The sequence below is a fragment of the Sphaeramia orbicularis genome, chromosome 7 (genome assembly GCF_902148855.1).
Source record: "Sphaeramia orbicularis chromosome 7, fSphaOr1.1, whole genome shotgun sequence".
NCBI lineage: Eukaryota > Metazoa > Chordata > Actinopteri > Kurtiformes > Apogonidae > Sphaeramia > Sphaeramia orbicularis.
In genome coordinates, this window is record NC_043963.1 from 23,987,082 (window position 1) to 24,002,245 (window position 15,164).

Here is a 15,164-nt window from a genome sequence, read left to right on the forward strand (position 1 = left end):
GTTAAGGGAAGATGTTTTTATCTACACTGAAGTGTATACATTGGAACTATATAACATTAAAACGCATATGAAGGCTGTAAATGCACTTCGAATTGCTAATATCTATGTTCATGTAATATTCCTTCACGTACCCGCACACAGCCTACGTTTAGACACCGAAAGCTGCTAAAAAAAAACTCCGAGATGCATTTGAAGGCATCACAGGGGACGCACATCGACGATCCTATTGGCTGACATGGGTGTCCGTCATAGTGGACGTCCCCGCCCCCAGGCTGATTCACTGGAGGTACATTTGTAGTTGCCTCCACTGAGGTTCATAACTCACAGAGCATCTGTGTTGGCGGATTTCACTCTGCTGCGTGGACAAAAACACACAACTCTACATCAAGTTTCTACGAACTGGTCCAGGCCGCTTTATGAACCCATCATGACGTTCAGGAGGCTGAAGAAAGTGAACTCCAGTGGACCAGAGAGTGGACCAACAAACCAAGACAACGACATTTATTTCCCTTCGTCCAAGTCGGACAGCTGCAGGACTGTGGACCTAAACACAAACTCCTCTGAGGTTTACAACTACAAAACTTTGGCTTATTCTGGTGGGACACTGCCGAGGAACTTCAAGAAGGTACGAAGATTTACCAGAGGGTAAATAAATGAAGTGTGTGTTTGTGGGACAGAGGAGACAACAGCTCTGTGGTTTATTTGTCAAATATTCTTATTTTTTCAGCCATTAGTGTTGGCTGAAAATATTAACAACAACAAATGACTGAGTTTTGTGAAGTTTTAGGCTTTTCCACAGATACACCTAAATGTTTCAGAAAAATCAACGATTTGCTTCACATTCTTGATTTTCGTTGTAAATTCAGGGGTGTCAAACATATGGTCCGCGGGCCAAACTCGGCCCACCAAAAGGGTCTAATCCTGGGTTAAATTTGCAAAGTGTTAAAATTACTCTGAAGATATTAACAATCAGTGATGTCAAAATCATTATAGTTCAGTGGCCACATACAGCCCAATATGATCTCAAGTGGATCAGACCACTAAAATACTATCATAATAATTTATAAATAATGATAATGACAACATTTTCACTTTGTTTTACTGTTTAAAAAAAGAAGAAAAAATACATGAAAAGGTTTACATTTACAAACTACTCTTTCTCAAAAAAAAAAAAAAAAGTGAATAACTTGAACAAATATGAACAACCAGAAATGTCTTAAAAGAAGTAAATGTAATTTTAATGGAATGCCTGTTACTAAATGTTTTGTGTCTTCGTAGATCCACTGTGATCTTTAAGTTGTTATGTGTAAATGATAAACTGTGGCACAGTATTTATTTATTTTATTTGTTTATTTATTTATTTATTTTCTACTTGTCTTGTCCACCATCCTAACAGCAGAATGGTAGTCTGGCAGCCTTTTGGTGCTGAACAAGTTCTCTTTGCCAAGGGTAACTTCATAAAGTATATGAAGCTACTGTGGCACAATATGATTGAAATTGCACTTATTTTTCTTAAGAAATTTCAGGTTCTTCATGGTTGTTTATGTTATTCAAATTTTTTGAGTTCCAGTTATCTGTGCAAGGGATCAGTAAAGTTCTAATATAATTAAAACTTTTTCAAGGATAATTTCTAGATTTGTAAACATTTTCATCATGCAATTTTACTTTTTTCACTGTAAAACACTGAGAAAAGTTTGGAGTTGACATTATTTACAGGTTTTTATGTCATGTTACTGACCCACTGGATCATCTTGGGCTGTACAGTATGCGGCCACTGATCTAAAATGAGTTTGATGCCTCTGTTCTACAACTTATAGACAACAAGATTCAGACACTGCTTTTCATTTTTTGTCTTCCTCATGTGTAAACACTCAGCTATGTGGGATGCAGGCTACTGAAATGTGTGTGTTTTATCAGTCTGTGATCTGAAAATGTTTGCAGCCTCTCCTTGAGGGTGATCACTGAGGTCAAACAGTAGCCCATCCACGGCCACTGTGGACCACCCAGCCTCAGAGTCTGACACTTAATGTGACAGATCCAACAGGATGGATGGGAATGACACAAACTTTGACCTGTTGTTGAAAAATGTCACATTCCCAGTCAGTTTATTGTGTCTTATTAATTAAAGGCTCCACTTTAGTTTATTATGAGACAGAAGTGGATAGATCGCCTAGAAAACGGTGTAGAGAAGCTCTGTGTAGAAGTAACACTGTACTGTAAAGACAAGCAGAGTTCCCCCAAAGCTGAAGTGAGCAGAAGCTGAGTGAGGGGCTACAACAGTGCATTGTGTGCACACAGGGACTGGAGATCCTGCCTGAGCCACCCCTGTTGGTCTCTGTGGGTATTTGGGAATAAATGCACTCATTGAGAAGGGCGCGGGACAATTCTGTAAGTGTTGGGACATAAAGAAAGCAACATTTTACTACCAGAGACTGTGGCACAAAGCAGCCTTTCATAGAGGCAGCATTTGAAAATGATTGAGTATGAACAGAGTTGGATTGATTGTAAGTGATTTAGTGGAGCTTTCTGGACCGATACCTCCCTTATTTACACAGGTAGGGCAGGGTCCTGACCTGCTGTTGACTTGGGTTTTAGCTCATTACAGTTATTATTGTAGAATAAGGACCAGTGTTTAGCAGCAAAGAGCCTTTGTGTTTCTGTAATTTGTTGGAATTTGTTCAGACTGCTGGAAATGATAAAAACAAACCCAGATAAGTCAAATGTCTAAGCGTCTGAGGGCCGATTTGGACTATCATCAAGGCTAAATTTAGATGACGAGAGCTTTTTGTTCTCATGTTGTTCGAGGTAAACAAAACAGCCTGTCACGCAGTTCTGGTTTCAGCATTTGTATTTCTATGCTGACGTTTTGGCTCAGTGGCTTAAAAACACTAAACAAACTGCAAGTAGCACGTGTGCAGCTTTAAGACTTGATGGACCAGTCGCTGCGTAAATGTACAGTAGGTGTGTCTAGGAAACGTTGGGGGAAACCCTGGTGAGTAATGTGGATCCTGTATTAACCTCACACAGGTGCCTGACACGCTTCATTTCTTGTTTCGGTTTCTTCTAACAGGGCGGTGGGCTCCAGAAGTGGAAACCCCTCACACAAACGCCAGAACCACAAAGGTACACTCACTCACTGATCTTTACCTATTTTTTAAATTCTACATTAAAATCCCCCTCCTTGAATCTGAACTAGGGATGTAACGATATGAAAATTTCATATCATGGTTATTGTGACCAAAATTATCATTATTATCACGGTATTGTTGAAATTGTGCTCAAAATGTTTAAAAAGTACTCATACACACACTGACATAATTTAACCAAGTTGTCTTAAAAAAAACAAAAAAAAACCAAGGAAAATAATTAGCACAATGTATTTTCTCTTGGCAGAAACATTCAAGTATTAACCCTTAGTGGTCTGAGCCTATTTTGGCTGTTTTTCAGTACTTTTGATTTTGCCTTTATATACTATATAAACAAATGTTTACTATACACATGTTTGGTATCTTTTTTTTCAGCACAACTTCATCTATCTTATCTATTATTTTTTTCACTTTAACCTACTATATCAACACAAAAGGCCAGAAAACACACACAAAAAAAAAAAAATCTGATATGAAAAATGTTTGTAATTTATTGCATAAATAACACACAGATGCTTAACAAACCTTTTCAAAGACTTTAAAAGTGAATATTGGTTCCAAATATTAGGTATAGAAAATCAAATTTGTAATAAATAAAAACTATACTCAGATATTTGACATAAAAGCAGATCTTTACACAGGGTTTTTTCCCCTAAAAGTGCGGTAATCAAACACGGTTATCATAATAATTAGAATTTAAACGGTAATACTAACTGTTGGCAATTTTACCGTGGCGTATCGTTATACCGGTAATCGTTACATCCCTAATCTGAACAGCTTTGTCTTGAGTGAAAGGCCGTCATTGAAACGCTCCTCTGATGGCACCCATTGTTATGTATGAAATTCTCCAAGGCTGTCATGAATTTTCATGACTTTTACCCACTCTGCATACAAGACGATGTGTTAACGTCCCTTAGTGCAACAGAAGCTCATACTGTATGTTTGACTGTGACGTCCAGATGCTGCAGGATACAGAGGAAGTCTTGTACAGCCCGCATAAATATCTTTTTCTGCAATTTAGATAAAGGCACACTTTAAAGAGAGGATTGCAGAGTTGGCCATAAACATCTCCTGTCATCCTGTTCTGGTGTTTTATATTTTCCATACAAATATAGCTGCATTTTAAATCACTCACAGTGCTTTTTTTAACTTATTCTCACTATTAGCACAAAAGCTCATGATAAAATGTCCACTTGAGCTTCATTAGAACTCAGGTACTTTCAGGTTTTAGGTTTCAAGGTGATTTAATACTTCAATAGCCCGAAAGAGTCCCTAAAAGAACTTCCTCTTTCATATTAAAGTAAGACAAAGATATTTTTAGAGGTCTGAAGTGTTGAAATGTTTCTTTTTTTTGCTGTTTTTCCAGGAAGGTAGTCGTCCTAGAGAAAAAAGAAGAGGAGTCATTCGGTTTCGAGATCCAGGTAAGAGGATTAACAGGCACATTTTGGGGTTTCTAGACCTCCAAAGTGCCATTTAATAGGATTTCCCAGATCGGGCCACATCTCTGCTGTAACTTTGACTGACTTAAGCATGTACGCCTTATCCTGTAAATCTCTTAATCCCGGTGTTTGTCTGCACTGGCAGGTTGAAGGGTCACACATCAGGCAAATACTGATGTTGATGTTAGTCCCATGACTCGATGGTTTTCTCCCCATGTCTTTTTATTTTAAGCCGTGTGGTTTACTCACACGCTTCCCTTGTAATACCTGCTTTACTCTCACCCTCTCAGCAGGCAGACGCTTCGTACATTTGACCTTAATATCTCTCGGATCTCTGCTCATGTCTCCCTGAGGCGCTGTTTCACAATGTGGCCTCTGTTATGCAGCCCATGGTCGATGCCATAGTTTAAATAGTTTCAAAATGCCTAAACATTAATTTCACCATTTTAATTACTTGCTTTTTGATTAAAATGCTTTGTGGGGAGTCACACGGATATGGTTATTCCTTTGGTTAATAAAAGTAGAGCGTTGCATTGAAGGAAATTATTCTATTTATGGTTTCCACGGAGGGTCCCGCCCTTCCTGTCGGCCTGTGGCTACAAGGAAGTGAGATCATCATGGCCAGTGTGATGGTCAGCAGAGAAAGATGGGAAAGGAGTCTTGTGTTTCCTCAGTCAGTGCCTGTTATGTTAATGCTGATGTGGAGTGACGGTTGTAAATGTAAGAATTTGCATCTCAGTGCTATTTGCATGGTCATATGTTTACCTATCAGGCTGCAGAGAGGGAAGCTGGCTGAACCTGTGGCAAACACACCGGCAGATGTGAATCATTGAAAATTTCCATAAGCGATGCTCGTCCAAGCAGAATTCCTGTTTTAATAGGAACACTTCAGAGCAGTGGATGGAAAGCTTGATAAGTTGTGTGTTGTTTTATAAGTCTCTGCAGATGAGTGTTACTCATATTGTCAGTCTTGACCTGTTTGGCGAGGGAAAGGCCTGCAGTTTCAGACTCTTGTTTTGTCTCACTGATTGTCACCTGACAGATGAGATGGGAAGTTTTGCCGTGTGTCCTGAAGCGCTCTGACCTTCTGCACAAAAACTATGACGACTGAAGCAAAGAACACCATGCAAATAAAAGTGGAAGTAACAAATGGCGTCACCAAGACAACAAAACAATTTATATAGAAGCACGCAGGATCATAGTTTCAGTTAAAGACTCAAGGCTGCAACTTCACCCAACCTTCATATTAAGGAATGAAGTTTAGAGTTGTACACTGTTGCCCATAAAGTTGGAAGAAAATATTTGTGTCTTTTCTCATGAAATGATTGTGATTTATTCTTGCCTCTGTTAAGCTTACACCAGGTCAAAGGTGATTACTGATGTGTATAAATAGGAATAGAAACAGGAATGTGTCTGAAAACAAAATTATTCCAACTTTATGAGAAATGGTGTATTTAAAAATTATTTTTAGTTTGCAGCTTAAATGTGAATATTTGAGGGATTTCTTTGCTGTACCCTACATAACAGCATCTTGAACTCATCACCTTTGGCTGAGGATCATTAGTTAATAGTCATTAGTTGCATTTTTAGAACTTTCAACACAAAAATACAAGCTGTAAACCATTGCATGCATCACTGAATAAATGAGATGAATTAAAACATTCTGTAACTGAGTTAAACACTGGCAGAGGTGATGATAATAGTAAAACATGAGGGTAATTGTTGCAGCCCTATACCTGAGAGTGTTTTTTTAAGATTAATCATTTATGATGGTGTTTAGGTAGTGGCTCGACTGACTGCATTGATATTTCAAATATTGTTTTAACTGAATCTGATAATTGAATTACCTCTTTTGCTTTGCATGGCTTCACTTCAACTTTGCACATTTGCTGATACAATCTGGTGTCTTTGGTTACTTCTATGTCGGTTATGCCATGTCATAGCAGTTGCATTGTTGGTCTACACTGTTTCAACACTATTCTTCATCATATTGTGTAAGACGGTACTTAATTTATAATGTTTTTTTTTTTTTTTTTTTTGTCTCTCTCAGACTTACGGCCTGCACCATCAGGACCAAAACTCGGTGGAGATGTGTACCTTTGTGTGTAAAGTGCATGACGACAGCCCGGCTCAGTTAGCTGGACTCAAAGTTGGTGAGTATGATCCTGCTGACATTTTGTTTGTACTTCTCTTTTTATTTGTTATGCAAGTTTAAAATACAGTGGAAAACACTTAAAATAGACATGACGGGAAGTGAATATGACGGGAGGTTTTAGTTCATTTGGGCTGCTTTTTCGTTTGCCAGTTCACACTTATTGTATCAACAAAAACACTCATAGGTTTCGGCCTGTTCTTTAGGGAAGTACAAATATGAGCGTGTGCCTACTCCTCTTCAGTCAACAAACATTCACTGGTGGCTATTTCAGCCAACGCCAACAGTATCTGCCAGCTCATTTCACTAATGTTCCAGATAGAGTAAGAAAACATTTCAACTGCCAGATATTAGGAAAGTGTTATTTTATTTGCGTCTTCATTTCCTTTTGAGTATGAGCCTGTTAATGGGTTTATCCGGAGATCATATTTGCAAAATTGACCTTGTTTCTGTTTTTCAAAGAAACCTTAGATAGACGTCTGTGCTCATTGTCACACTAAAGTTCCCTGCTGTGATCATTCAGTTTTGTCTCTGGTTTTCAGACTTGTGATCAGTCACAAGCTGCCCACTCAGAAATGTGTTCAAATCAGTGTGTCAAACCAGAGAAGGTGATTTGTCGCAGCCTCCTTCCCTCGTTCGACCTGCATATGTCACATCAGTTTCACTTCCTACATTCCTTGCGTGCTTGGTCTATTGTTCCCTGCGTCTAGCTGCGAACACAGTGACTTCATCGCAAGAAGTGAAATAGGCGGTGGTTTTTGAAAGAGGAAAATAAGCTTTGTGTTGAGGCCTCACAAAGGCGGCTGTCACACATACGAGCTCACACCATATCTAATGACTCCACTCAAGTGTGACTCTGACAGGTAAAGAAAGATAAATGGAGCAGCTGTAAAAAAAAAAAAAAAAAAAAAAAAAAAAAAAACTAGGCGTCTGCAGTTTTTTTTTTAATAGATAATCAAAGTTTTTGTTGATTTTGGTTTTTGACAAGAAACACACAACATACATATCATTTTAACAGCTAACACTATACACATCCACTACACAGCCAGGGCAATGAAACAGAAAACTAGTAGTAGCATTACATCGCCATAATAATAAAATAAAATTTAAAAAACAGGAAAATAAGACATCTTGAATAAAGTAAAATAAGATGAGATACCGAATTAAAAAACAAAAGGGGGTGCGGATGGGATTTATGCATGATAATACTTTTATCTTGGGGTGCTAGTCAGTTGAAATTGAATAAAATGTAGGAAGTGGGACCAGACCTGGTAAAATGTGCCCCTACTATCATTCAGTCTTGCAGTGAAATCCTCAAAGGAGGCTTTGTCTGTGATCAACTTAGCCAGTGTGTAAAACAGACCTTACTTGGCTTTTCCAATGTCTTAAGATGATTTTTACAACTTTGATAAACCCAGCAAGTGCCAAGGCGGACTTTGCTTTAGACATCCCTGGAGGTAAAAGGGGCCGGTCCTCTAATAGACATGGCTGGGGAGACTCTGGTAATGGCATATCTAACCATCCTCCAATAGTTTTAATAATTTGTTTCCAAAAAGGAAAGACCATAGGGCATTCCCACAGAAGGTGGAGGTAGGAGCCTGTGTCATTCAGACATTTCCAGCACAAATTGTCCGTCGGGACTGCAGTTTATCAATGAGCTGTACGCTACCACTGCACATGGCTGTTGACATTTGTGTTGCATATGGATCAGAGGTTTTATTTGGAACCAAACAGGCTTCGGCTGGCTGCAGCTCAGATGAAGCTTCAGCCGACCCAAGTGCATCCTGATGGCTGTTGGGTAAAACACATGTTGCTTGTGTTCACACAGGAGACACCATCGCCAGTGTGAATGAGGCCACCGTGGAGGGATTTCGGCACAAGGAGATCGTTCAGCTCATCAGGGCCTGTGGCAACTCACTGAGGTACTACATGGGCTGTTTGGGCTTTTTTTGTTACTCATACATGTACTGATTATTATGTCAGGTTTTTTTGTTTTTTTTGTTTTTGTTTTTTTTGTTTTTTTTTTATTCTAAGTCAAAAATAGCATTTGCACCATGCCAAATCCCGGGGTGTTGTCCCCAAAAACTCCCAGTTTACAGTGAAACAGAAACTGAAAATGTACAGATCAGAGAAGCTGCAAAGTATGTATAAGTATGAGTATGTTTCTCGATTTCTAATCAGAATAGATGCAACTTTTTTTATCAGTCAGGAACGATTGCTAAAAGCCTCCCAGGTTTTAAATTAGTAGATGTATCAACTTTGTTATTGTAATGAAATGGATATATATTAAGCTTCCAAAAACTTGCAGCTTTTGTAGTATTTGCTACATTTATTAAAAGTCATTGTGCATATATTTGGGCTTTTTTTAAAAGTAGGGGTTAGAATGGTTAAAATATGATATCATAATGTATTATTAGATATTATGTTATATTATAAATGACTGTAGTCATATTGACTACTTTGTCGTATTACAATAGTTGTGTAGGTTTGCTGTGTTGTACGTCACTGTTCAGAGTTCGTATCTGGCTGAGTGTTGAGTGGGTGTTTAATCGAAGCCACACTCTCTTCCTCACCCTCCTCCTCTGCTTGTAAAAGATTAAAAGGACAATTAGGGAGGCCCCAGCTTTGAGAGCTGCTGCAGGAGAAATGAGGTGAACCGCATCAGAGCGCCAGTGATTTTTTTACAGTTTATAGACTGACTTCATCTAAATGATGCTAACAACTTGAATCGGTGTAAACTGTTAAACAGAGTGAAAATGAGCTCTTTAAGTTGGTCACTTACTCATGTGATTCAAAGCATTCGCAGCCCTGAAGTGTCTGAGTGGAAACTGTATATGTTCCTTAACCTCCCCCCCTTCTTGTAAACTGTGAACAGCAGATTCATTCCCGCCACAGTCTTATGAAAAGATCCTTTCACATGGTCGTACGAGCTTCCCCTGCTTTTTTTAAAAACTGTTTTCTCTCCTTGTAGTTTTTATAAGCACTTCCTGTCATGCTTATTAATTCTGTTGCCCTCTGGTTTTTCACTTACAGGCTTGAGACGGTTTACAGTGACTCAATCCGTAAAGCAGAGCTGGAGGCCCGACTGCAGTATCTGAAGGTGAGCCTGTATTTTTTAACGTTGTCACGGCGGTTGCCATGGCGACTGTTTGTCAGCAGTGAGTCAGCCTAATTGTGTGTCCAGCAGCCTCACATGCTGTGTTACAAGCCCGATATAGACAGCAACACCACCATCATCTCCCCCTGTTTCCACACCTGTCTCCCCCCACAGCACCACCTGTTGGTTCAGCAGTTTGCTCCCTGTTCGCTGCAGACATGGCAACATTCTCACACATGGCTGCTAAAAAGCTGCCTGTGAAGTGGCTCAAGTGAACAAGCTTTCCCCAAGATTACAGCAGCTGTCCCGCTCTAATCCATGAGTGAGCGGCCTGTAACACAGCCGGCTCTCTGACACACTAATCCAACATTTTAAAGATTATGGACACAGATTAACCACCACTGAACACACTGCATTTGTCACACTCGAGATAAAATGTAGAATTTTTCTGTTTAAGGCCAAGCATCTGTTTATAGACTCATTTATGTTCGTGGATTACATAACAGATAATGGCATTTTGGAATGTCCCAGCCTACATTTACTGTCATCTTCCTGCTAGTTTTGACACATTTTGATAGGACTGGGAATTAAACTGAAATACTTTTACGACACAGACTAAACTGCTTAGATTACGACTATTAAAATATGCTTCAATACCGAAGAGTGATTTATTTTATTTTTTCATCTTGACAGACATCTCAAGTCATAGCTTTAGCTTTATTTTTGTGTTGTACAACTGGGTTGAAAAGGTATTCGGTAAATGCTAGTTACTATTATTGAAGCAGACAACTTAATTTGCTTTGAGTTTATTAAAATGCTTAAAAGCTAAAAAGTAAAGCTAAGGATTCGCACCAAAATGGAGAATTGTATCAAATCCAGTGTGTTAGTATCAGTACTACTATGGAAAATTCCTTCTTGAGATGCTTTGGTTAGGTATCAGTGTCCAATATCGGTTCAGACTACTTTTCAAAATATAATATTGAAATTTGGAGAATTTTATTGTAATTCCTTTACTTCAGGCTTTCATGTGATGTTGTTTCTGATGTAACAATTTAAGATATCTCTTATTTTGTAGCAAACCCTTCATGAGAAATGGGATGAATATCGCTCGCTGATGGTGCAGGAGCAGAGGCTTGTTCATGGTATGCCTTTAAACTTTTTTAATGTGTCACATCAGTTTTTATACATTTATTGGCTAAATTATCCTTCATTTCAGATAAAACATATCTAAATTATTTACATATCAATGTCTAAAAACCAACAAATTGGTTCAACTCCCAGTTTTATAACATGATCTGTGCTTTACTTTTGTGGCAGTTCCCAAATTATTTTTTTCTCTATTTTTAACTTTTCTTAAGTGATTTATCACAATTTATTCTAATATTATGGTCAGTATTTTGCATTGTTAAGTGGAAATCAGGTATTTTCCAACATTTAATTTACTGATCATGATTGATCAAAATAAAAGCTCAAATTAAAGTTGAGGATTATTGTATCAAAAACAGAGAAAATGGAGGAAAAAGTGCCTTTTTCAGTAAAATCTATCATTGACTGATCATAAACCCAGTGTCTCCATCCACTGTCATTGATCCAACTCTATGGCTTTTACTGGTGAATCAGTGTTGTAGAAGATGACTGTGTTTCCACGTTCACTATGGAGCCTCTGAACGTCCAAATAGGTTACATGTGATGACCATGAAAAGATGAAAAAGTACATTTTACACCAATTATTTACATGGATTGATAGGTTAAATGGATCAAGAGAGATTTAACTTTTTATATCAGTAAATGATTTTAGTTGCCAGCAGGTGTTTTAGTCATTATGGGTTAGTAATACAACTTCTTTTCCTGCAGGCATAGTAATGAGTGATGCTGCAGTGTATGAGTCCTTGGAGTCTGCAGGTGTGTACGGCAGCCTCGGCACTCCCAGTCCTGCTGTTCAGAGAGCTCTACGTGGCACCGGCGGCACCGGCAGCACCAGCAGCAGCGCCAGTTTCCTCAGCACAGCCACCGAGGATGACCCCCTGTACCAGACCTGTCTGTACCAGGCGGACGGCAGCGCAGACTCTGTCAGCAGCAGCACAGACAAAATCAAACAGCCCCCGCAGAGGCAGCAGCGTCTCCGACCGGCCAGCGAGCTCTTCACCACGGCCAAAACCCACCTGACCCGCAGCGCCAGCACTCGCAGCTACATGAGGGGGGGGTCGACATCTGAATCGGGGGAGAAGCAGGGAGGATTCAGCTCTCTACAGAGGAAGCCAAAACAAAAGAGCTTCCGCAGGCGGCTCCTCAAATTCATCCCTGGCTTGAATCGACCGCTGGAAGAGGAGGAGAGCAAGCTTTGAGCAGCAAATGGAGCTGCTTGTCTCCAGTTCAGACCCAAAGACTCAAAGCACCACTGACTTTAGAGAAACACAGCAGGCAGCCCAAAGACTGAGACCAAAGTGTAATGGCTCTACAACAGGTAGACCAATGGACATTTGGCTGCGTTTAGTGGCCTTCAGCGTTTCTCAGATGTACATAACTTTTGTTTTGTACTTTAAGTTATTTATTTATTTTAATTGGTTGATGTACAGAATGAAGGACTTAACTTTTTACTGCATGCACCGACAACTGAATACATGGTCCATTATTACTGTGATTCTGCAAAGCAACATTTTGTAAGTTTGATACCTACTTTAGTTACTCAGATTGTCCTGTTTTATTTTTATTTTTTTTTGCCAAAGTTTCTAAAAATAAAAAATGTGGCATTTTCAAATTATTTGCTTGTTATTTTGTGCAGATCTTGCAAGAAAAGCTGTTTTGTTCCACAAGCCACAACTGTTTGTGGGAATTGCAGCTGCCAAGTTTAAATAAGTGCTCAGACTCCGAGTGTACACACAGTCTGTTTGTAATTTCCACAACGGAGATGTGTCATATTCCATGTGATACTTTTAAATATAGCAGCTTTTACAGTTCCACAACCGTTTAGAAGAGTTCTCACCCAAGTCTGAGGGTCAGCGTGTGGTTTCAGATGCTTTAAGGCTTGTAGTGTTTGGAGGTATGTAGAATAGAGGCTGTTGTACTGAGTCTGACACAGTTTATTGTTGGGAGAAAAGTGAGGAATGTGCGGAGAAAGGCATGACCCAAAATTCCAAACACAACCGCTTTCTTTCAGCTCCTGCAGATGAATGCTGATTCCTCCTCTTCCACACTCCCGTATTCCCATGGCATGGCCTCAGTTGTCCAAGTGCTCGTTCTGTGTGTGTGTGTGCAGGGCGGGGGTTGCTCACAGTCTTTTCATTCTTGGCTCCCAGCTGACCCGTGAGGTCATGGTGGTCACTCTCTCCGTTGGCTCTGCAGCGTTGATCCCTTTGTCCTCTGCCGTTCATTCACAGATGCTTCAAGAGCGTCGATGATGGTGAGCGATGGTATGTGGCCATGTGTTGGAGCCGGGCCCTCTTTAAGGAGAGGAGGGGATGAAGATTGGAATTGTTGTGTGAGCTTGCTGGTGCTTAAAAATGGGATTCGAGTGAAAGGGCTGAATGCATAACGAAGGGATAATTAGTCAGGATGATGGTATGTTTAGAATAACACATGCATGAAAGAGCCATTTAACAGTGAGCTCAAACAAGGGGCTTGGAGTAGGTGATCAGCAGTTGACAGTGGGAGGTTCAGGAAATCCAAGTGCCTCCTCAATAAGGTTATTGCAAATGTCACCCTACTGCTAAAACACCACTGTTGATATAAAGAGTAAGTGGGAAGTTTGTTTTGTCTGCAACAGTAGGCAGGAAAGTTTCTGCTTTTTTTCAACAGTTATATTTGCATTTCTCTTTTTAATTCGTGACATTTATATTAGGATGCATGGATTGACTCTAAGAGATGAATTACGTCAAAACAGGCTGTCACGTCCTGCTGCTGCCTGTCAGTAATGAGAAATTAGTTTTGAAAAGAGGAAGCAGAAGGCTATGCAGGTCTAAGTTGAGTCTGTGGTGAAACGGTCGAGACTATTTCTCAAGCCTGACGTGCGTCACAGCTTCTGATGCGCCGTCTGTCGCTTCTGGTCAAATGAATGGATCAGTCCAGATGTTCCTCTAAGTTAAAATGAAGTGTTTCTGTTCAGTATGGGCAGTGAGTTTACACAGTTAATTCTAATGCTTGTGAGATACAAGACAAAGACAATGTGAAATGTGAACAAATATCAACCTATTCAAAGTAGGAACATAAGTGAAAATAAAGGGGAAGTTTGGGTAACCTAAAGCGTAGGTGGCAGGTCTGGTATCTTGGAGTGGTGTCAATTGTCTCTGACATCAGGATAAGAGCATGTGTGGGTTGTCAAGGCAAAGGATGTGGTGACAAATGTGCCGGAAATGTACCATAAAGATAAGGGACGACTGACTGCAGTGTTGTTAAAAAAAGCAGCGTTACGTGCATGTGCCTATTTCAATATTTGTCTGTGTTTGACTAAGGGAGACAACATGAGAGCAAACACTGTAAGCAAGTACCTAAGTGGAGCGGACACCTGCCTCTGGAGACGACAGGTGACAAAGGAAAACTGTATGTTGAGATCAAAAGTATGTAAAAGTGATAAAAACAAAACATAAATTATAAAGGCCGACAAATATAAACTCAGCTTTACCACAGCACTTTGCAGCCATCCTCAATAATAAATGTGAAAATGTGAATAAATGCAAAGTGGTTGAAGCCTCTATATAATAAATGTCACATAAAAATGCTTCATTTGGTTTCTGGGCAGCATCACAGCTGATAAAGTAATGGTTGTGCTGTTTCTGTCTCCTGGTGCAACCACTCATTATTACCACCAGCTGACACAGAGTATATTTTACAAACCCTCTTAAAAAGTCCAAGAAACTTTGGTCCACTTCACTCAACTATTCAGGCCTAATATTTGAGATTTATGGACTTGAATTCCATTTAAAATTTCCATATATTTCTTTTGTAGGAACCCAGCAGGTTGTGAAGAGCAGGAAATATTGTTAGGGTTTAAGGTGAGTCCTAATCGTGAAATAAAGACGAGTTATTAGCATTAATGTTCAACAAATACAGCCTTAAATTTTTCTCCTCAGTGTATTTTGGAAAACATGTTGATTTCATAAGATCCTATTCCCCAAACATGTTATTTTCTTATTGTGTCCTTACCAACGTTGAATCCAAAACACCCCTGATTGTTACATGAAATAATGGATTAATATGATGCATACGTGTCAGAAAAATATACAGTAAATGAAATAGGACTCAGGTTCTTATGAATCTAAACAAACTGAATCACTGATGATACATGGAAACATGTTTTTGTGTTCTGAAAAAGAACAGTATCAGAAGTTTTTACT

At 39.4% G+C, this 15,164-nt stretch overlaps 1 protein-coding gene across 1 annotated transcript; it reads left to right on the plus strand.

Moving 5' to 3' along the window:
- The first annotated feature begins 318 nt into the window (after positions 1-318).
- tamalin (trafficking regulator and scaffold protein tamalin) lies at positions 319-12,592 on the plus strand. Its single transcript, XM_030139928.1, has 8 exons — positions 319-625; positions 3,071-3,123; positions 4,513-4,567; positions 6,636-6,738; positions 8,566-8,659; positions 9,771-9,837; positions 10,910-10,976; positions 11,689-12,592. The coding sequence occupies exons 1-8, from the start codon at positions 428-430 to the stop codon at positions 12,177-12,179; spliced, it is 1,128 nt and encodes a 375-aa protein (XP_029995788.1). The 5' UTR covers positions 319-427; the 3' UTR covers positions 12,180-12,592.
- The last annotated feature ends 2,572 nt before the right edge of the window (positions 12,593-15,164 follow it).